Consider the following 24,505-nt stretch of genomic DNA (forward strand, 5'->3'; position numbering starts at 1 on the left):
TGAGTCTTCGTCCAGTCTATGCTGAACTTCGTAGACTTCTCTCCAAAATACTTCCACCTCCTCTGGTTTGGGTGGGTGTTCGACAGTAACTGGAGGGTCTTGAAAGAGTCGAGATGGGTCAGAATGAAACTGTTGATTTTCTCTGACCCATCTCTCCCTACGCTCTAGACTTCTCTTAGCGTTAGATAGTATCCGTATTCTCTCAACAATATGCTGCCTGATGGTCAGCAACTTTGACTTGTTAAGTGTGTGATAACGGGTCCGGGGTTGGCGCGCGAAATTTCGAACCTTGGCGGTAAAATTCCTGCCAGATATGATGCAGTCAATCACACATTGAATGCGGGACGCGTACTGTCTTGCCCAGCCTATCTTTATGGTAAGTTGATGCATTCGTCTTTTGGTCTTATGATCAGCTGTTGGTTTTGTTTTACGGTTCGCATCGGCCAAAGCTCTCGCTGCATTATCTCCGGGTCGTAAAGCATCGCTCTTCATCTATTGGATGCCTGCCCGCGCCTGGTCTTAGTGTCGCCTCTCTTTCTTTTTTGCCGGCTTGTTCTAGATGTGGTAGAGTAGGCGTTCCGCTTACATAGCCCCTTTTACGGAGTAGCTCAGCATGGTTTCACAGACGTTCCTGCGAAAAGTGCGATAGCTCCGGGTGTTTCTCGCACCACAGAGCATGCAGCCGTGCCATGTAACCCCGTTCACGGGCCACACTCGCATCGTAGCACTATAGCAAGTCGTGATTTAGTTGCTCCGTCCACTCAAAGGTCGCAAAATCCCGCCGATCCATCGCATTGAATCCATTTTCATTGGCTCCCCCAGCTCTAGATTGGTCGGCATTGTTGGCCGACCCATTGTCGGGAGCCCTGCGCGTTCTGTTGTTTTGAACCGCACTTACTACAACTATGTTTGGTGTTGTCATTGTTGTTTCCACAAGAAGCTAGGGAAAGGGGTTCGTCCATCCTTGTAGAGCCCCGCATGCAAGGATAAGGCTGCTTACTCTGAGAGGTCGCCCGGTATCCCAGAGTCACCGTTCTAGTCACCTCACCCAGGTGCCATTCAGCTTTCGGCACGGTTTTCACATCTCCGCTTGGGGGTTAATTCCTTCGGGACCACCCCTGGACAATTGTCCGCGACTACCTATTTATTTTTGTAACCATATTCAGCAGAAACCCTTGGTACAGGGACCGAGGACGCGTTCGGTGGCTTTGTCATAGGCCCTTCGGTTTGATTCTAGAGGATATTTGCTGTTCTAATTTGAAGAAGTGCTTCGTTTTTTTGTGATTTTCAGTTATATGTACGAAGCCGGAGTAATTTTTATTTAGGTAATCCAAATAGCTGAGAATTCATGTTTGTTTGTTTACTTTTTTTTGAAAATTAGTTTTTTTAACTGAAAAATTATTTATTCGCTTTTTAGTTGATAATGAATCATTTTAGTGGAAAATCTATCTCCTTGTTTGAAAATATAATCTACAAATATTGTACAAACTAAAACTCAAAAGAATGCATTATAATTTTTTTTTCTAAACAATAACTTGCAACATAAATAAATGAACATTTTAGCACTGTTTCTAGTTTATAAAGCTAAAAAGCTTAACCAATTAATAATTTTTCAATTAGGATCGTGAAATTAAATCATTTAGATTTATTTTTTTAATTTTGTAGAATGTATTATGTTCATTCATACATCCATTAATATAATTGGAAATTAGTTAAAACTACGTTTACAATTTAAAATGATAAAATTTTAGTGTTTTAGAAATTGTTAAGTTTTAAGGGTTTAAATTTGAAACTGTCAAATTATGATAATTAGAATTATATGTTATTCGATTTTGAAATATTTTTAATATAATTTTCACATACCTCTGATTTGAAATTGTATAATATAACCATTTTAAAAACTATAAACAAATATTGCGAATAATTCATTCCACCTGCATTTATTCACACGAAAGAAATGTAGCTGCAAAAATTAAAAAATAAAATTCTTTCTTCAGTTTAGAATAGTTCAGGTCAGTTGCATTTAGTTTTAATTACAGAAAATCGAGTTTTTCTTTCAAAAATGTTTAACTTGAACACTTTTTAGACATTTTCAGCAACCTTTAAAATTTAAATTATCCTAAAGTCAGACAATAATACTTTAGCTTTAAGCTTTAAAGTTTCTTTAAAATCCTAAATAGTTTAGTTTGTAATTAGTAAAATTTAAAAAAGTTAAATAATTATAATATATAATACTGCAAGATAAAAAAAACTTTCACTGCTCAGTGCTCACGGTAGCATATTCTAGTTTTTAATAGAATAATAATGTATATATGAAACCAACAATTATATTTCAAATATCGTAGTCCAATTAAAAAAAAAATCATTATAATTTATATTCACAGTTGAAAACTAAAATTTTTTATCAAAAATTGTATTTTCGAATTACGCATTCTAAAATGAATGATACAATAATTGAAAAAAACACTAAGTAATTATTTCAAAACCGACTGAAATCAAAGTTGACATATTCCTTTTTCTAAAAATTTGTAAAATTCAAGGTCAAAAATCAAATTCACTGTCATTTCCCGATCGCATAAAATTCCCGGTCTAGCGGCCACCCTGTAAAGGCACTGGGGAACTTCTGGTCGCAATTTTGTGCAAATTAATATAGATATTTCGATATTTGGTCTGCATGTTTTTTAAAAAGAACTTGCTTGTTATATTTGCACTCTTTCAGTTTAATTAATTCGTTAATAATGAATAACTCGGGTGGATTCAAAACTACAATGAAATCTTTTAAAAATATCTAAAACTTGGCCCTTGTGACATAAAATTCTAATAAGAATGAGAATCACCCGTAGAATGCAAATTCTGGATATCTGTTATATTTTCTTATTTTCTTTGTGACGGAATCCTAAAAGTAAACAGTGTTTGGCACTTACCTTGCTGAAGTAACCAACTGTATGACATCCCTCGGAGTCTCCAATTGTCATGACGTAGAAGAGAAAAGGTTCGACATCGTAGTAGAGAGTTTTGTGGTCCAAGAAAAATTTTGCGAGTAGGCAGAGATTCTGGCAATACTGTTTGTAGCGTTTTCCGTCTACTTCCCAAACGCCAATTTTATCCTTTCTGTTATTAAATTCAAATCCATTAGCAAGCTAGCAACTAGACAATTTAATAAAGAGACATGAATCACAGTTGCTACAAAATTCCGATTTCGAAATTCCTTGACTTTTCCTAACCAATTTTTAATTTACAATCATTAATTTGTTGTGAAATAACGCTACAGCGAAATTTATTTATTTCCTGATAAGTTTTCTATTCTTCGAGAAGATTAACTTCAAAAAATTCCTGTTGTGATCGAAAAAATACAAGTAATACATTTAAAAAATCAAACTATATTCTAAACATTTTTCCATATAAAGTAATAAGCAATAAGCAACAAATTAAACCATTCAAAGTGGAAATCTTGAATTAAAAATTTTGAAATTGAAGTTTAAAAAATTTTTCAATTCAAAAATTGAGTATTCAAATTCTCAAAAATTTTAACGTGCAAAATGGAAGGAACTAACACCTTTCAATTAAACAATATTAAATGAAATGCAAATAAACTGCAAAATTTAGAACTTTCATCAATTATAGAGTTCAAAGATTCAGATTAAGTTACAAAAATATAAATCCACGTTAACATTTTCAATACTCTAAATTAAAGAATCAAGCAATAAACTTTAATAATTTTAAAAATTGTATTATTTTAAGTAATTTTAAGCTAGACACATTAAAAATTGAAAAATAATTTGTTTAACTTAACAGTTCTTAAATTAGAAGTTAAATTATTTTGAATAGTCTAGGCATCCTTCAAAAGGTTTAAAATTTTATTTCAAAATCTTGAAAAATCTAGAAGCGGTTTTAAATTTTTCCAAATTCAAAATCATTTTTGAATTTTTAGTCAGAACTTTTAAATGTATTTCAAAATGAATTGAATTTTTTATATAACTTACATAAAATCCTACAAGTTTAAAAAAATTAAATTTGAATTTATAAATAACAATAGAACACTTATTATTTGTAAAAATATTAGAGTAATATTAAGAGATATTTAGAAGTTTTACAAAGATTCGAATTTAATTTAGAACTTGAAATAATTTGAAATACTTATAGCCGAATTGAAAATAAAATGTAGGTTGAAATTGAAAATGATTTTTCACTTTGAAAAATTATTGTAACAGAAAGTTTAAGAAGATTCTAAGAGATTTAAAAGATAATCAAAAAAGACCATGGAAGATTTGAAGGATTTTATATAATTTGCTGGATTCTCAAAAATTATAGGAAAATTTCGATTAATTTTAAAATATATTTAGAAGTTCTGTAAAAAATGTTAACACATTTCGTTTAAATAACTCGAAATAATTTCAAGTTGTTAATTAATTTTGAATCTTTTAAAAACTTCTACATATCTCTTAAAATTACTCAAATGTTTTCTAAAAATAATTAAACACTTTTCAAATGGAACAATTAAAATTGTAACGCTAAAAGATTAAAAGTTCTTCGAAAATCTAAAGATTCAAAGCTTTTTATGTAACACAATTCAATTTCAAATTGTTTACTTTTAAAAATTTGGTTTCAATTTACTCATCTTAAAAGAATAGTGAAATATAGCAAAATATTAAATACTTATTTTTTTTCTAAATTAAGAAATTTCAAATCAAATGGGATAAAAATTAAATAATTTAGACTCACAATGTTTTAAATTTAACAAAAACCTTTAATTATGACTATATTGTTATTAATTTATTTTTAAGTTGAAAATAGTAAAACGCACGTTTACATTTTTTAATAGCTGAAAAAATTAATAGAAATAATATATTAATAAATTTATTAATTAAATTTAATATTAGGAAAATAATATAAAGGAATACCTGAAACGCTGAATTAAAAATATATTATTGATAAATCCTGAACATTTTTATTTTAAAATAAAATTATCAGAATAAATGATATATTAATTTCAATTATTATCAAGATTTTCGAAATGAAATAGTTACAATCTGGAAGTTCTCAAATTTTGAACGTATCTAGAATTGTTTGGTCAAATCAATTATTGTTCAGATTTCTATACTTAAAGTATTATACAGATCCATTTAAAAAATAATTTATTCATTTATATTTACAGTTGATGAAATAAAACTGTTTATCAAAATTTTTCATCTTCAAATGTTTTTAATTTTTAATTGTTTAAATCCTCAAAACTGAATTCGTAAAATTCCGGTTTCTCGGTCCGGCGGCCGCCCTGTTTTTTATAAACAAATCTTCGATTTTTAAAACTTCTTATTTTTAATTTGTTTTAACCTTTAAAACTGCATTTTAAAATTCTTTAAATTAAAATATATGCTTAAAAGTTAAAAATAGAAAATTTTTAAAGTGAAAGATTTTCGAATTAAGCATTCTAAACTAAATGATGTAATAATTGATAAAAAACACAATTTAGGAAATTCTTTAAAACCATTTGAAATCAAAGTTGGACAACATTTTTATTCTAAAAAATTTTAAAAACTTCCCGGTCAAAAAATAAATTCACTGTCATTTCCCGATATTCCCCGGTCCCATAAAATTCCCAGACATTTCCCGGTTTTCCAGGTTGCCCGGTCCAGCGGCTACCCTGCTTTAATTAGCAAAAAAACTCTCAACAAATATCCCTTGCAACCTCAAAAACCCTCCCTTTGATCCCCAAAAATTACCTCAAGGTATCGCCCAAAAACCAGACCCTCCTTTTCCAATCTTGAAAAATTATCCATATTCGGCCCAAAGAACTTTCCCCGCCATTTGAAACCCTAGAAAATTAACCCTAAACTCCCCAAAACACCCCTTCTCCATTTTTAACACCCAAAAATAATTTATGTTAAATATTATAATGATAATATTAGAATTATTATTATAATCTAATTATAATAAATTTTCTTACACGAAATTAACGTAGGTACCATATTTAATTCTATATGAAACGCATTAACGTCCCAAGATTTCAAGCCGGAATAAATTTTATTTACCTCAAAATAGTTTAATTTTCAACCAAAAGTTAATTTTTCTCCCAAAAAAAGACAAATTTTTAACTAAAGAGATTGATCAACAAACAAATATTATTTTTTTCAACAAAGTTGTTCAACTTTCAAACAAGAAAATAATTTTGTACCAAAAACGTTGAATTTTCAACTAAAAGAGATGGATTTTGAACAAAAAAATGGAATCACCAAAAAAAAAATGGAATTAACCAACAAAAAAACTAATTTCAAACAAAATAGTTCAACTTCCAGTGAGAGAGATGAATCTTCTACCAAAAAATTAATTTCTAACAAGGTAGGTCCACTTTCTACCAAAAATATTTTTTTTTTACTAAAAGACAAGACGATTTTTCAACAAAATCCTTGAATTTTTAACAGAATAGTTGAACTTTAAAACAAAAAAATATAAATTTTCAATTAAAAAATAAACGGTTGAAGTTGTAATTAAGAACAACCAATTTTTAACAAAAATTGAAATACTTAAATTCTCAATCAAAAGAATTCATTTTCTATCAAAAATAAAGTATTTTCAATGAAATAGTTGAATTTTAACCCATTAACGCCTAATTGGACGATTTTTTATGCTTTTTTCAACCACGATTTTAAATGTGAATCCGATGGTAAAAAAAATTGAGACCAAGTCATATTCGATGTAAAATATTCTGAACTTTCGATTGGTGCTGTCAAAATTTTGAAAAAAATTCATATTAATAAAGTTTTATATGTTTATTTAACAAAAAACAAGAAATTTCGTATGACAAACATTTTTCATTTCATATTTTTACATAGAACCCGTCGCTTAGAGCCGACATTTTTTTGCTTATTTCGATATTTTTATTATTTTTTTATTTTTAAAAATTGTTCATGATGAATGTTTACCAAATTGCATACTCAGGGTTTTTTGGTTGCTGGTTACGAATATGTTATCAGTTTTCACGAATTCAAGATGGCGGATACAAGATGACGGCCAAAAATTTCGAAAATTGTTCAATTTCTATGAAATTGGACTAATTGCATTTTTGGGTCACTGATTACGAATTCGTTATCAGTTTTTACAAATTCAAGATGGCAAATCCAATATGGCGTTCAAAAATTTCAAAAATTATTCAATTACTATGAAATTCGGTTTACAGGTTTTTTTTAGGTCGCTGATTACGAATCCATTATCTGTTCTTACAAATGATATGAGACTGTAAGTGTATTATCAATGTCATGTGAATGAAGAGAATCAGATTCAACATCTAACTCAGGGTCAGATTCAGAATAGGATCCAGAATCAGAATCTCCGAAATCATCTATTTATTTATGGGAACAACGTTTATGTACCACATACATCAAATTTTTGTATAAACAGTTTTTTACAAACAAAATTGTAACCAAACGAGTGAACTGTTGTATTTTATTTTAGGAAGTAAATGTTATAATTTGCATATGGATAAAAATAATTTTTGAATAAGAAATAAATATAATGTAAAAGATGAAAATTTACATGTAACCTATATGAATTGCATAAGAAAAATTACTTGGAATAAGTAAACAAATAGGCTCATACTTCTTCCTATAAATATGTTTGGACAAAAATTGTATATTCTGTGCAATAGTACATTCAATATGGTACAGTATACAATAGTGCATTCAGTAATAAGCAACCCGGAAATTCTCATATACCAGATTTTATCAATACTTATTCGATCCGCTGTGTTGAACTTGTAGAAACAGATAATTGATTCGTAATCAGCGACTTAAAAAAACCCTGTAAACCGAATTTCATAGTAATTGAAGAATTTTCGAAATTTTTGGCCACCATATTGGACCCGTCTTCTTGAATTTGTGAAAACTGATAATGGATTCGTAATCAGCGACCCAAAAAAAACCCTGTATACTGATTTTCATAGAAATTGAACAATTTTCTAAATTTTTGACCGCCATATTGGATCCGCCATCTTCAATTTTTGAAAACTGATAACAGATTCGTAACCAGCGACCAAAAAAATTCCTGTGTACATAATTTGATAAACATTCATCATTCACAATTATTTCAACTAAAAAAATAAGAAAAATATCTAAATAAGCAAAAAATTTCCGGCTTCAGTCCGCCATATTGAATGCTACCATCTAGAAATTGAAAAAATCTATACATGGATTTTGAAGGATATTTTCCATGGACCTAAAAAATTCACATATTATAAAAATCCAACGACGGTTTCTGTGTAAAAATATTGAATGGAACATTTTTGTCATTCGAAATGTCGTGTTTTTTTTTTTTAATAAGAAAAAATAAAAAAATGGTAATATGAATTTTTTTCAAAATTCTGACAGCACCAATCGAAAGTTCAGAAAATTTTACATCGAATATTATTTATCTCAATTTAAAAAAATTCGAATTCACATTGAAAATCGCGGTTGAAAAAAAGGATAAAAAATCGTCCGTTTAGGCGTTAATGGGTTAAACGAAATAGACTAATTTTCAACAAAATAGTTGAATTTTTAAATACAAAAGTATGAATTTTCAACCAAAAATGGAACAGGCAAATTTTAAACCAAAGATAGGAATCTTAAACCTAAGAAAAGAAAAGATTTTTTAACAAAGTAGTTCAGGTTTTAACCAAGAAGATAATTTTCTACCTAAAAATAAGAATTTTTAACAACATATATAAATATTAAACTTAAAGAGATCAATTAAAAAAAAAACAGTTGAATTTTTTAACCAAAAAAGGTTTAGTTTTCAACAAGAGAAGAAATAATTTTTAACCAAATAGTTAAATGTTCAACAAAATAGTTTATTATTAATTGAAACAGTTGAATTTTTAAAGACGAATCAGACAAATGGAAAAATATATGAATTTCCAAACAAGAAAAACAAAATTTGCTCCCTTAATAGATGAATTTTAAATCCAAAGGGATGAAGTTTATGTAAAAAAAAACGTCAAATTTTCCACAAAACGGTTCAACTTTTGACCAAAAAAGATGGATTTTTAACAGAATAGTTACATTTTCAACCAATTAGTAGAATTTGCAAACAAAGGCGATGATTTCTGAACCAAAAATTAAATATTTTACTACCAAACAATAAAACAAACTAAAATTCAATCAATAATAGTTTCATTTTATTATTAGGTTCTATTGATAACGCGAGAAACTGCAAAAAAGAGCAATAGGGTAAATGGTGTATAGTTTCTTCTCTGTAAAAAATGTCCTATTTTACGTATACCAATGAAATTCTTGAATAAATTAGTCAGATTTATCTCATACCCAGAAGCCCCAAAAACCACCCCCCCCCCTCATATTTCAAACCTAAACAATTATCCCTAGATACCCCAAAAACGTCCCCTTATTTTTAACCCAACAAAATTATCCCTAGACACCTCAAAAACCACCCCCTTATTTTACAATCCTCAAATATTATCCCTAGATACCTCAAAACCCACCCCTTTTTTCAACCGCCCCAAAAATGATTTATTTATTTATTTGTGAAAAATTGTCTAATTTACGTATACCGATAAAATTCCTGATTAAATTGATTTAAAAAAATTGTACCTGTAGACTTCATGGCCAGGAGGATGTCTCCAAACACACTTTTCACGATGCCTTCTCAAAACCTGCCGACTTTTCGCGTACCTCAGACAATATTCGCAAAGATAAAGCTTCGGAGCACGACAAAACTCTTCAGGATAAGGACTCTGATACCAAACTTCCATCTCCCATTTTCCCATTTCCACGAGACGCGTTCCACCGCCGTTCCTCCCATCGCCGTCGTAATCCAATTCTTTTAACTCCTTTTCCTGAAAGAGATAAAAAAAAAAACAAGATTTAAAAGAAGTTTCCATGTTTTCAGTATTTCGTACTTGTTGCAGCTGGAACGTTTTTTTTGCGTAAAATGGAATCAATAAAGAGCTGGAGGGGTTTCTTTGTGGGTTTAAAGAACTACGATGGTCGTAAAGTGACTTACAATTTTTTCACTGGCGATGGCCTGAGCTTCCATGAATAACTTGAGATCATAATCGGAAGTAAGATTCTTAAGACGTGGTTGTCTGTCTTTTTCAGCTTCCACATTTTCACCTGCACTGTCGCTTTCGTTAGCATCTCCGGATGGACTTTTCGACCTTTTTCGCAGTTCTTTAATTTTTAATTGGTAGTTGCGCTGCTCATTTGTTTGGTGTACTCCTTTTGGAGACTTTTTTCCTAAATTTGTTATCGCCTTCTTGCGATCTTCTTCTCGCTTTTTTCGTTCCTTGAAGAACTCTCTGTGAGTGGAATTAAAACAAAGATGATAAATGAAATGTTAGCTTTTTTTCTGGTTTTAATAACTAAGTCGAAAAATTGCATAGGAAGCTGAATGATTGCCAATTTTAGAGACTAATGTCATGTTTTTAGAAGTTATTGAATTTCTACTAAATGTATGTTCCTCTAAAGTTTAAAATATATATAATTTTATTATAATGTAATAAAAAATTTTCGAATATATTACTAACATTTATTATTTATAAAGCTGTGGGCATATAAAAGTATTTTTCGTTTAGTTTATTTTTTTTTAAATCGAAAAAGGCCTTAAAACCCATTAAAGCCTTAGGTTTTAATTTCATTATAAATTTTATGTTTAAATTTAGAACTTCAAAATTGGCAAACACTCCAACTTTAGCATCTTCAATATCTTTATTTTATTTCGGTATTTGGCATTCGAAAATGATTAAATTTTAATGAACGGCTCAGATTGAAATTCATCAAAATAAAAAATTTCTAATATTTAAAGAGTACATAATTCTGAAATGTCTAATTTTTTGACGACCACAAATTAAACATTATTTTACTTTCAAAAATTTAATTTCTAAGATTAAACTAAACAATTGAATTGACAATTAATAAATTTTAAATGCATTATTTCCCAAACTGCTATTTTTAAAGGAATAATTGAATCAGAAATTTAAAAGTCTTCCAATTTAATACTGTACAATATTCATAGTTTTAATTCTAAAAATGATTCAATTTCAAAAGATTCCAAGTCACCTTTACATTTTCAATTTTTGAACTCTTCAAGTTTTGAATTGCACAATTTATTCTGAACTCTCCATATGTATTTTGATTGTTCAATCTCAAATTTTGAGTAATTACATTTCATATTCTTAAAATTAAAGTTGTTCATTTGCATTCGACATAATTTTATATTAGACTAGTTCATTTAGGGTTTATACATTTAAACATTTGTTTACATAATCTTCCATATGAATTAATTTTTAACTTTAACTTAATTTTGATATCGTTAATTTAAAATTGTTTAGCTTTAAATTTTAAACTGTTCAGTAAAATTGGAATTCTTGATATAAATTTCTTAGATTTGACCTTCAAACGTCTAGAATTTTCAAATTTAAATTTTTGAGCATTTTAGTTTTCAATTTTTCAATTTTATTTGTAATTGGAAATAGAAACGATGCAATATTGTGTGGTTTAATTTGAATTCTTTACAGTTTAAATTAAAAATCAATACATTTTGAACTAGTGTTTTTAAATATTTCTTTAGAGCGATCTTTCCGGTCCTAAGTTTGTAGTGGTGCAGCAAAGCAAATTTTTATCTTGATTAATATAAAATTATAAATTTTCGATCTCAAACAAATAATTCATAAGAGTTTTACGAATGATAAAAAAACGTTAACTATTTTAAATTAACGCATGTCTAGGACTCATCAAAAATAATCGAAATAGTACTTAAAATAGTATCATTCAATTTTTAAATATTAAAGCAAGGGTTTAATTATTTCTTAAATCTAGTGTTCAATGTAAATTTCCCATAAAATAAAGTGAAATTCTTTCGAGTATATAAAAATGCCCTTAAAGCCTTGAAATGTGTTGAAATCCTTTAGATCCCCTGAAATATGCTGAGATCCACCAAAAATTTCTGAAAAAATTGTAACTCTTTTAAAATCCCTTTAAATCTTCAGTCAATTGAAATCTCTAAAAGTTCCTTGAAATTCCATTTCATTAATTCCATAAAGTTCTCTAGAAATTCATCAGAATCCCTTGAGATCATTTGAATAACATTAATATCCTTAGAAATTTTCTGAAATCCTATAAAATTCAGAAATCCCTTAAAAAATTTTAATCTCGGTAAATTCCATGGAATTTTTTCAATACACCGTAAACTCTGTAAAATCATTTATACCATTTTTTAAGGTTTCAAACTTCAAATCTTTCAATTAGGATTTCTTTTGAAACTGACCATATTCCAACGATTTAAATTAAAAACTAAACAACTTTTAGAGTTTTATTATATAATTATTCCATTTAAAACGTTTTCAATTTGATATTTTACTATTTAGAATGTGATTAAATTAAATTCCGGATTTTCAAACGCTTTCAGTTTGAAATAATGCATGTTTGACTTATAATCAATGTAAAATAAATGAGCAATATTAGGGAAATGTGAATTTATTAAATTTTTTATAACTATATTTTCGTTTAAAAAGGTTAAAAGGTGGCCTTTTTTTAAAATGCTACGAAATTCTGAAAAAAAACTTTAAAATCCCCTGAAATATTTAAATAAAAAGCTTCGGAAGTTCTTAAAATATTTGAAATCCACTGAAATCTTTTAAAATTCCTTGAATTCTTTTAAAATCCCTGAAACTCTCCAATTTTATTAAATCCCTTGAAATCTATATAAATTTCTTATACTTGGCATATTTTTATTTATTTTGAAACCAACGAATCCCTTATAAATTAAAAACATTTTGAAATTCCTTTGGACTACATGGATACTGATTTCGTAACAATGAAAATTTTTAGTTGTAAATTCGCCTTTGCTGATTAAATCCAACTATTCTTTATTATAAATTGAAATCTTTTTTGTTGAAATATCAACTATTACATTTATTGTTAAAAATTCAAATACTTAGTTGAAAGTTGTACTACGTTCTTAGAAGTTAATTTTATTGAATTTTCATAATTTTAGTCGAAATTTCTCGCCGTTTTTTGGTTATTTTTTGTTAAAATAAAACTGTTTCAAAATGTGTCCTTTCTATTAAATCCAATTATTTTTTATTTCGAATGAAAGTATTTTCCGTTGATATATTAACTATTACATTTTTCTTTGCAAATTCATTTTTTTAGGTTGAGAATTTATGTATTTTTGTGAAAATTCGTTCTTTCTTGTAAATAATTAATTTTTCTCGTTGAAAATTGATCTATTTGTTTTTAAAATATGTATTTTGTTGAGAATTCATCTTTTTTGGTCGAAAATAAATCTTCTGTATAGAAAATTCTACTTTTTGCTCGGATACAACCTATTTTGTTAAAAACTCGTCCTTTTGGTTCAATTAAATTGTTTTTTATATAAACGGAAAATTTGTTCTTGGTTAAAATATCAACTATTACATTTTTTGGATGAAAGTTAAACTAGTTTGTTGAAAATTCGTATTTTTTGGTTGAAAACCCTTATTGTTTTTAACCGAAAATTTAATTATTATATTTGTGGTTGAAATTTTTTGTTGTTGTTCAAAGTACAACTATTTAGATACGAATTCATCTAATTTGTTGAAAATTCGGCCTGTTTAGTAAAAAATTAATCTTCTTGGTTCAAAATTATTTTTTTGTTTGCTTGAAAATTCAACACTTTTGCTATAACTCTTCTTCCTTGGTTTAAAATTTAACTCTTTTGTTGAAAATTTGTCTTAAACCCGAACTATAAAGGATTAACCAAACTTAATAATAAAGTCCAAATATTTTTTTCTTGAATCTTAACTACTTTTTATTGGAAATTCTACTATTATATTTTTGGTAGAAAATTCATCTAGTTTGATTGAAGAATCCACTATTTTATTGAAAATGAATTATTTTTTTGAAAAATTCAACTACTTTGTTGACAGTTTTTTGTTTCAATTAAATTGCTTTTTTGTATAAACTGAAAATCTGTTCTTGGTTAAAATATCAACTATTAGATTTTTGTTGAGACTTCATCTTTTTAGATTGTCAATTCAACTACTTGTTTTAAAAGTTCAACCACTTTGTTAATTCATAAAAAAAAACCGTTACCTAATTTATACCCAGCCCCTAATCAGCCATTGAGACAATTTTCCGGTATTGTTGTATTTTTTTCGAAATATTAGCAAAATAGTGTCATCGCTTAACAAAAAGTGTCAAATAGTGTCAATAGTGTAGAGTCCGAGGCTTGAATTATTAGTAAATTAAGGCTACGACTCTGTTTTCAATCTGGAGAATACACAGTGAGACCCTTCAATAGCTCTCCCTTCTATAGCCTTTCTGAGAATTTCCCCACCAACGCCATCCTCAAAACCGGCACAATAGAAGGGTTTCACTGTATTTGCATTTAGATACATAAATAATTATGTAGTAAAAAAGTAATAATGCACTTACACACAAGCCTCCGGAGTGGTATTATGATAAATAGGACAAGCTTCTAAGGTGAAATGAGTCTCGAACTTCCCCGAAAGGTGTCCCCGAGATTCGCATGTTGCCGCCAGAGGACACTCTCTTTCCTTCGTTTGTGTCAAAGAGGAACTTCCCTGTTCCTTGCTGCTGGTGTTGCTCCCACTCCCGCTACCCTGACCAGATCTGCTCAAACTCGACGAATGCCTCGCTGCTCCCGTGCTCGGTCCAGCTCTCTTAACCGGGGACTTGGAGCTGCTCCTCTTGTTCTCGACTGCTCCCGACAAATCACACCGGATCAGTGGAATTTGCAGGACACGCTTACGCGCTACTGTTTTCGTACCTGAGAACCATACTGCCACCGTAAGCAAAAAGACTGTATCTGCATCTTAGGACACTTTGGACATGCTTTTTTTCTCTAAGTGAAAAGTACGAATGTCCCATTGACCAGTGGAATCCTGTAGGCCTTACAAATGTCCAACCCATCCATCCAGAACCGCAAATACTGCTTTTTTGAATTAAGGGGACAGCATAGAGTTCTAGTTCTATCTACCTCCACAACTCTTCCAGGGTGGCCACTATTTTTTTTTTTTTTTAACATTTACGTCTCCCGCCTTTCTCCCGATTCTCTCGGTAAATATTCGTGATTTCTCCCGGTTTATAACAAAAAAAATTTAACTCCTTGCGAAACCCACAGTCTTCATATATATTATCAATTCCGAAATTCGATAAATATCAGGAAACCTTTTTGCAAGAAATTCACTTTCAATCATTTAATAAGTACGATGAGGAATTTAGTGTGCCTAACAAAGGGAAATTCAGAGATCCGTTTTATTGCAAAATAGCAGTAAATGAACGCGAGCAAATCGCGCATTCAATTTCTCTGAGTTCCTATTTACTAGCATGAAAATATGCAAATTTAAAAATCCATTATTAAACCAATTTTGTCAATACAAAGTTTTAAATATTTTTGAAAGCATTATTTTTAATTAAATTATCGAAAATAGGACAATGTCAAAACGTTGAAAATTGTATATTTTACGATTAAAAATGCGGAAATTGGGCGATTTAAAATACAGAGGAATTGAATTTGTATTATTTAGAATTAAAAATGTTAAAAATTAAATAATTAAAGATTGAAAACTTTTAAATTTTAATAATTTTAGATTCAAAGCGATTAAAATTTGACAAATTGATATTGAGAACAGAATTAAATCTTTCAAAGTCAAATCTTCTGAAATTCTAGAATTTTAAATTGTTATCAGATAATACAATTATAAGTTAACATTAAAGCTAATCAGAAAAATATTCCTAAAATGAACAAAAATTGAATTATTCTTAAAAAAACTTTCAAAATAAATAGCAATTTTAAATGGGAAACGTTTAAAATGAAAAAATGTCTACTGAGTAAGGTTAAAACTTAAATGAATGCGAACTACGTTTAAAACTGAAAAACAATTTATTTGCCAAAAATTGTGATATTAAAAGTTTTTTATACTCAAACCCTTTAAAAATTCAATCATTTGAAGGAAAATTAAATCGCTTGAAAATTAATAAGTTGTACATTGTTAATTAGTTATTATACTCTCTAAAAATCAAACAATTTAATTTTAACTACGAAATTAAAACCTATGGAAGGGTGAATTGCCAAAATTAGCGTTAATCGTGAAAATTAAGTTCAGATCTTCCTTTTGAATAATTATGCATTCTAGAAATTTTCGAATCAAATATTTTGCAATTTGAAATGATTTATTTGCTTCAATCTTCAGCTAAAAATAAAACTATTTCAAAATCTTACATTGAAAATTAAAAATTAGGATAAAAACAAAAGATTATTGCTACAATATGATTTTATTTTTTGAAATTTCACGATTTTAAGCTTTTCAAGTCTAAATTGATTTATATTTAGATCTAAAATTATTAAATTCAAAATTGACTCTCAAGGCTTTTAATATGAAATAGTGAAATATTTAATAGCGAAATGGACCTGAAATGTTGAATATTTGAATTTAAAACCACAATATTGTGAAATTTAAAATTCGAAACCTAAAAAAATTAACTTAAGAAAAAACTTTAGTTTCAAGGCCTCATTAAATATATTATTAATAAGTATCATATCATGTAATATCAAGTGTCATTTAAAACGACAGGACATATTTTGTTACTAAAAGATGTGACTTTTCTCAAATCAAAAGTTACCGTCATTTTCACCATTCCAAATTGCAGAATTTTAAATACTGCGAGAAATATTGCGAACCTTCAAAGTTTAATTATTCTAAACACTTTAAAAATTATATATTTTCTAGTTGGAAACCTAAAAGAATTAAAAAATGCGTGAATTATGAAATAACGAAAATCTCGCGGTGTAATATTTCTCTACCGGCTTTATCCCGGCTTTTTTCCGGTTCTCCCGAGTCGGTGGCCACCCTGAGTCTTCTCATCTCTCCTAATTTATAACTCTTACTTTTCAATCAACGATTACGCCGATGGGAAAATAGAGAGGATTCGAAGGAAAAGGTATTGAGTACTGGTTCAGATTGAGATAAAACAAAGGTAAGACCAAGCTTCGATTACCAACTGATCACCCCAATGGACTTTTAGTCAAATATTTTTAATCAGAGCTGTGGCTAGCTCGTTTTTTACTCACTTTTTCATCCAATTCTGAAGCTATGTTCAAAAATCCGCAGACATGAGTTCGAAAATTGAGTTGCTATTATGAATTTTTATTTTGGATGAATGGCAGTGAACGCCTTTGGCGGTAATAGGTACGGGGTCGTTAGAGTGACTCAAGAAATCCATTTTTTTCAGATTTTCTAAAATCTTGATCCGGAAATTTCTTTCTTTTCACGAATAAATGATTCTTTATATTGCCAGATTAAAAAATACTTTATTTAGAAGTCTCTATCGGTTTTTAATCTTTTTAAATTATCATTTCTACAATTTTAACTATCTAACTTAGAACAATATAGGAAATTCTTTATCATGCTACTACGTGACTCAAATTTTTTTCCTTATGTAATACAATTTTTAAGATGGGTAGTAACTTCCTTAAAACTGCAATTTTATGATAAAGTTGAGATTAAAAAGTAAAATGCATGATAAAACAATTTTTTTATATTACGAACCTTCAGGAAATATTACTTATTTTTGACAACAATTTCTACTCATGGAAAAAATGAAGGGAATAATTATCCTACAAATAAAAAGTAATTTTGTCAACAAATAAAAAAATCGATAAACTTTTGTAAAAGGAAAGTTAGTGGCACCTTATTTTTGAATATACAATTGAAAAAAAATTATTTAATAACTAAAATATAACGAAAAGTTTATAATACTTAACTTTTAATACAAATTTACTCGAAATTTCAAAGTAATAAGCTTTTTTAAATTTTTTTAAAGGTTTTGAGAGAATTCCATTTTTATTCTTAGGATTCCTGCGAAAATTTCAATGATTTTTATTTTTCAAAATTAATTTTAAGAGAAAATTGAAAAATATTTCAAGTTATTTGTAAACTTTTAGAAAAGAATGTAGAAGATTTTAAAGCAAAATTGTTCCATTTTACAAGACTATAAAATATTAGAAAAAATTTGAGTAAATAAAGAGATGTTTAGAATTTTAGAAAAGATTCAAAAATAATTATAAACTTAAAAAAAAAAACATTCCAAAAGATCTATAAATTTGCCAAAAAAAGATTTAAAGGCAATTTTGTTAATTTTAAAAGAATTTCAACATTTTTAGGAAACATTCTAGTAATTTTAAAAGATATTAAGAAATTTCAAAAATATTTCAAAAATACTTTTAAAATTGAAAATATTTCGGAAAATCTAAATCAATATGTAGATTTCTGCACATTTCGAAATAATTTTTTTTAAGGATTTTAAAAAGTTTTAAGAAAAAAAAAAGTTATCTTGAGATTATTTGGAAATGTTCGAATAATTTCTTGTGTTAAAAATGAATTTTAAGAGATTACTTAATAAGATTCAAAAACAATTCTCAAGATTTCCAAAATACAAAATCTAGTTCTAAAACAATTTATTTAATAATCTTGAAAGATTTTTCGAAATTTTAGAAATAATTCAATTCAGTTTAAAAGATACTTTAGATGCTTTAAAAATAGTTAAAAAATAATTTGAAAATTTAAAAGATTTCAGAAAATTTAAATCAATAGGTAGATTTCTGCAGATTTCGAAATAAAATTTTGAAACTTTTTAAGGATTTTAAAAAGTTTTAAGATAAAAAAAAAGTTATCTTGAGATTATTTGGAAATGTTCGAATAATTTCTTGTGTTAAAAATGAATTTTAAGAGATTACTTAATAAGATTCAAAAACAATTCTCAAGATTTCCAAAATACAAAAAAAAGAATCTAGTTTTAAAACAATTTATTAAATCTGGAGAGATTTTTAGTAATTTTAGGAAATAATTCGATTCAGTTTCAAAGATACTTTAGAAGCTTTCAAAATATTTCAAAAATAATTTAAAAATTGAGAGGATTTCGGAAAATTTAAATCAATATGTACATTTCTGCAGATTACGAAATAAAATTTTGAAACTTTTTCAGGATTTTAAAAAGTTTTAAGATAAAAAAAAGTTATCTTGAGATTATTTGGAAAAGTTTGAAAGATTTCTTATGTTAAAAGTGAATTTTAAGAGATTATTTAATAAGATTTAAAAACAATTCTCAAGATTTCCAAAATTAAAAAAAAGCATCTATTTTTGAAACAATTTGTTTCATCTGAAAAGATTTTTCAAAATTTTAGAAATAATTCGATACAAGATACTTTAGAAGTTTTGAAGAAATTAGAAATATTTTAAAACTTTGAAAGATGTTCGAAAACTTATCAAACATTTTTAACTTTCTTCTAAACTTATAAAACTCCTAAATATCTTTTAAACTGACTCGAATTTTTCTTAACATTTGGAACAAGTGTTATGTAACAAAAAAACATTCTTAAAAATTTCCTAGATAATATTTTGATATATATGAAATCTTGAAAAATATTTTATTTATATAAAGCTGAAAAAAATAAACTTAAAAAGTAAGTAGTTATTCAGAATTTTCATTTTTTATTATATACAATTTTTTTCCATTAATTATAATTTGGTTGAAATTTCTTCTCTTTCTTGATAAAAAATATATATTGGTTGAAAATTTATCTATTTGTTTGAAAAAAAGCCTTTGTTGAAATTTTGATTTGACATATCTGAAATCTTTAAAACTATTTGAGAATTCTCTCAAGAATATTAATATTGAAAGATAAGTGGCAATTCGAAATTTTCTTTTGTATTAACAATTATTTTTCACTCTAAATCGAAAAACCACACGCGCACAATTAATTATTCTGTTAAATATACAAAAAACTACCACAGACGATCCTTCAACAAAAACTGATCGACTTTTTAAAATATAAAAAAAAACTATTTTTTAATTTTAGGACAATAATTGTTGAAAGTTTTTTTGCAAACAGTAAAAATTGTTTTCAACAAGGTAAATAATATTTGATAAAAGTTTCTTAATTAAAAAAAAAAATAGGGACTAATTTGACCTCTTAATCTCTAATTATTTTTTAAACGCCTGACAAAAATAGGGAATAATTTTCTTATCGAAAGAAAAAAAATTCCGATTTACGGCTTTAAAAAAATCTAAAAGAAAAAAAAGGATTCCATGAGGCGCCCTATGGATCATTCAAGTAAGCAACTGTTCAGAATAAAAAAAAAATAAGACTTTCATCATTAGCCTAATCCTAAAGATCGTTTAGTAAATCCTTGGATAACGCCTACTGTCGATTGCAAATCAAACTCTTATACCACCCAAGGTTAAACAAATTTTCTAGTCTTCGCACATTATCAGCAAATCAACTACGCAAGAAAACATCACAGGTGAAAAAGAAAAGCACATTCAAGCGCGTGATTCTCTAAGTTTCTACAGGAGCACTAATGTAGCGCATACTTCACAAAGTGCTTGGAAAAGTGCAGTGGTTTCTTCAGATTCCACGATAGTTTTGTAAAATGTTAATAGAATGAAAAGGATTAACATACAATAAAAAGATTGATAAATTTAGAGACGAAGAAAAGAATGAAAAATGGGAATTCTGCATTACCGGTTAAAGAAGGGAAAGGATCAAAGGGATGATCGGACGCAGAAGTACCGATAAACTATGTGTCATGGGCAGTCATCATTTCCTCCACGGCTACCTGCGTACCCTTCCCCTTCCAGTATGCAGCGACACCTATCCCTCACTGGAGATAATCTCTTTGTCTTCCAACTTATATCTATTCCTATTTAAAGACTATCAGTATGTCCAAGAAAATCATTTAAATATACATAATTAGATTATTTTCAATCTAATAATGTATAAATATGATATATGCACACTGTATGAACGAAAAATTAAACAATTTTCCACTTTTGGTCAATTATACATACAATACAATACAATTATAAATAATGAATAAATAAAAACAATAAATACAATTTTCTATTTTTCAAGTTATCGTGGATTAATAATTGATTCAAGTTAACAAAAGTAAGTGTTTGAACAAGTTATTATTATTTATAAAATATTCTCTTACAGTGATTCTCGTATGTTGCAGTTTTTCTAAAAAATTTCACTTTTGATCCACTTTTAAATTGTAGTGAGATAATAATTAATTTAAGTTAACAAACGTATGTTTCGGCCCACAATGGTGATACTTATCAGTGAGTTTTAATCAATCTGCGAAAGGTACATAACTTCTTGTAGGTACGCAGTTTTACAATTGGAAGTGTTATGCTTTGGTTAATATCTCAGTTTCTAAATTATGTACATTATTTAACTTAACATTTATATTTTATTTTATTTTATTAATAACTATTGATAAATCATTCAGTATTATTAAAACAATGTATTTTAACGAAATACAACATTGATGAAAACAAATTAGAATGTAGTAGTAAAATTTTTTAACAAATTTTTTTTAAAAGTTGTCAGAAAACATTGCAGTCCCTTTAAAAATGAAGCTGTAGTAAAAAAATGAAACTATAAAAAACTTTGTAGTTGAATAATTATTTAAGTATTCTTTAAAAAATGTTCTTTTCTTATCGACAAAAAGTTTATTTTGAAAGGCGAACAATTATTGTTACTTTTACAAAAATAATTCTTATGGATAAAAGAAAATTTATTTCCTACTTTCACGAATTCTTTAGATACAATGTTTAAATTTAAAAGCAGAATTACATAATTATATAACTACAATGCTCTTTTTTACAAATTTATTTTTTACTACAGTGTAATTTTGGAAATGCTTTCTTTCATAGAAATAATTTTAAAATAGGAAACTCAGTACATTTCAATTTAAAAATTGAAATTATGAACATTTTGTCAAATTTAAATTTAAATATTTAAAGCGATACAAGACTTTGTTAAAGGAAAATTTGCGTATAAGAAATCGAGGAAACATTTTTTTAAGTACAATGTTTCTCGCCAATCTGTATCCCTACTACTGTAAAAAAAATTGGCATCCACTTTTCGTTGATATGAGGAAAAGAAAAGTTTTAAAAAATATTTGAATAATTATTTAGCTACAATTTTTTTTTTTAATTTTGTATTTTTACTACAGAGCGGCTTTCAAGAGAAAAAATTTGACTTTCACAGATATAATTCCTAATCATACGAGAAAAATTCATTAATTAACACTATTTCTCTTATACATAAAAAGCTGTGTTTAAGGGTTTCAATACAAAACATTGGATTTAATATACATCGCTAAAAAATCATTTAAAAATAGTTCTTTGACTGCAGTGTTCTCTGAAAACTTTTAAAAAATTTGTTTATAAATTTTTGTACAAGATTTTCCTACTACATTTTAATTGTTTTTACATTAGTTGTTCTTCGTTAAGAGATTTTTTTAAAAGAATAGTACTTTCAATTGTAAAAGAGCATACCGGCAAGAAATTATGTATTTTTCACAGATTTATGAAAACTCACTGATAAGGATCGCCATTATGTGCCAAAACGTTTAAAACAAGTCAATTGTTTTCGATTCACTTGACTCTAAACTCTAAAGACAACAATGTACATTAACAATTTCTACAAAACTAAGTTTTGAGGACCCATAACATCACCCAGCAATTATCAAGTTATCATTGTTTTAAATAATATTCTCTTTTAATAATTTTTGAAAAATGTGGTTTTTTTTCTTAAATTTTCAACAGCTCTAGCAAAGAAAAAAACAATGGAAATTTGATTGAAAATTGATTAACTCAATGGCAAGGAAATGGGTGATTTGAAAGACAAAGGCATTATCTTTATGGGGGGCATCACATCGAGGGCCTGAAGCAACTTAGAATCCAGTGAGGAGTAGTGTCGTTGTGCAGTGGAGGGGGAAGGTTAAGCAGGTAGCCGTGGAGGAAAAGACGATCGCTCATGTGGCATACCTTCAGAGTCCGAATCGCTCCCAAGCTTTGTTTGCATTTGCAGTTGTTTGCTACCCTTTCTAGTTTGCAGTTTTCGCTTTCCTTTCGCAGAGGTTTTGACTGGGGGTTCTTCACCTTGCTCCTCCATTTCTTTGTCGCTTTCGGATGCGTCGCCATCGTCGTCAGTTTTCACTATTGAAAGAGAAACAATTTAAGTAAATCCTCGAAGTTTTCGTGTAATGCGCAGAACTTTCAGAAATTAGATTCTACAACTTTCTTCAAACTCAGGAAGATGCATAGGGTACTTTTTTCGCGCTCGAAGGGTAACAAATTCAGGATAAATTCAGAAGATTTTGGAACAAGTCAATTAACACTCAAAAGAATTCAAATGAATGGGAAAAAATGTTTAGAAATAAAAAAATTCCATTGATTTCCGTAAGACTTGATTGAATTTAGAGGAATTTAAGATCAAAGAGAAGAATCCAATGAAATTAATAAAAATTCAAGGTTAATTATACAAAATCAAATGAATTTAAAAACAACTTGAAAAAACTTTAATTGAATTCAGTAACTTTGCAATCACCTTAGAAAAATTTAAGGGAAGTCAAATAATTTTATGAAATGCCTAAGAATTCAAGGTGGGGTTAATAGACTTCAGGATCAATTACAATAAAACTTTTAATAATTCAAAAAAATTCACTGAATTAAATAGAACTGAGTGAATTAAAATTGAAAAAAAAATTTGACTGATTACAATAAATTTGGAATGAAATTAGATAAATTTAAAAGAAATGAGAAGCACGAGATGAAATTCATAAAAAAATCAAACTAAATTTAAAAATCAATCAAGTGAATTGAAAACAATTAAAAAACATGGAAAAATTAATTGAACTGGGTAGAATTGAATTAATTTAGAAGAATTTAAATTTTTTAAAAGATTTAGGATAAATTAATAAGAATTCAGGGCGAAATTACAAGTGAATTGTAAAAAATATTTGAAAATTTCTTCAAATCTTCGAAACCCTACGAAATCATTCGTATCTGGTGAAAAAATTCTTTGAAATCCATTAAAATATTAAAATCCCTTAAAATTATTGAAACACCTGGAAATTTCTTGAAATTGTTTAAATCTCCTGAAAATGACCTAAAATATTTCAGTCTTTAAATACTTCAAATTACTAAAATAAATAAAAAATTTCTGGGAATCTTTTAAATTTTCCTGCAACCTTTTGAAAGTCCTTGAAACTTTTTAAAGTTCTTGAAAACGCCTGAGAATATTTTACAATATTTAAATCCCATTAAATTACTGAAATCAATAAAAAAAATTGTGTAATCTTTTAAAATAATCCAAATTATTTTTAATCCTTTACACTCCTTTGTAATTTTCTAAAGCTCTTGAAAATGCCAAGAAAACTGGAAAAAATACGTTAAGAGTAAATTTATAGAAATTCAAGTGAATTAAAAAACTTCCAGTGAATTAATAAAATTCAAGATAATTCCAAAGAATTCAGGGAGAATTCCAAATCTCTTCTAATCTTTAAAACTCTATAAAATACCTCACTTCTCACGAATACATTCTTTAAAATGCACTAAAATATTATTAAATTTATGATATTCTATTATGATATTTTCTGAAATCATGGAAAATGTATTAAAATACATTGAGAGTTCTAAAATCCCTTGAAATCATTGAAATC

At 27.6% G+C, this 24,505-nt stretch overlaps 1 protein-coding gene across 6 annotated transcripts in view; it reads right to left on the reverse strand.

Moving 5' to 3' along the window:
- The window catches only part of LOC117178084 (histone acetyltransferase KAT7), a 150,335-nt gene that overhangs the window by 105,508 nt on the left and 20,322 nt on the right, over positions 1–24,505 (reverse strand). For 5 of the 6 annotated variants that reach the window (XM_033369318.1, XM_033369317.1, XM_033369320.1 and 2 more), the window contains exons 5-9: positions 22,830–23,000; positions 14,403–14,757; positions 9,991–10,285; positions 9,579–9,823; positions 2,925–3,111 (exon numbers count right to left, since the gene is read on the reverse strand). In XM_033369318.1, coding sequence (XP_033225209.1) covers positions 2,925–3,111; positions 9,579–9,823; positions 9,991–10,285; positions 14,403–14,757; positions 22,830–23,000 — 1,253 coding nt within the window. The remainder of the gene's footprint in view (positions 1–2,924; positions 3,112–9,578; positions 9,824–9,990; positions 10,286–14,402; positions 14,758–22,829; positions 23,001–24,505) is intronic. The other variant, XM_033369319.1, reaches the window with a different exon arrangement.

The sequence above is a fragment of the Belonocnema kinseyi genome, chromosome 8, assembly GCF_010883055.1.
Source record: "Belonocnema kinseyi isolate 2016_QV_RU_SX_M_011 chromosome 8, B_treatae_v1, whole genome shotgun sequence".
NCBI classification, from domain to species: domain Eukaryota; kingdom Metazoa; phylum Arthropoda; class Insecta; order Hymenoptera; family Cynipidae; genus Belonocnema; species Belonocnema kinseyi.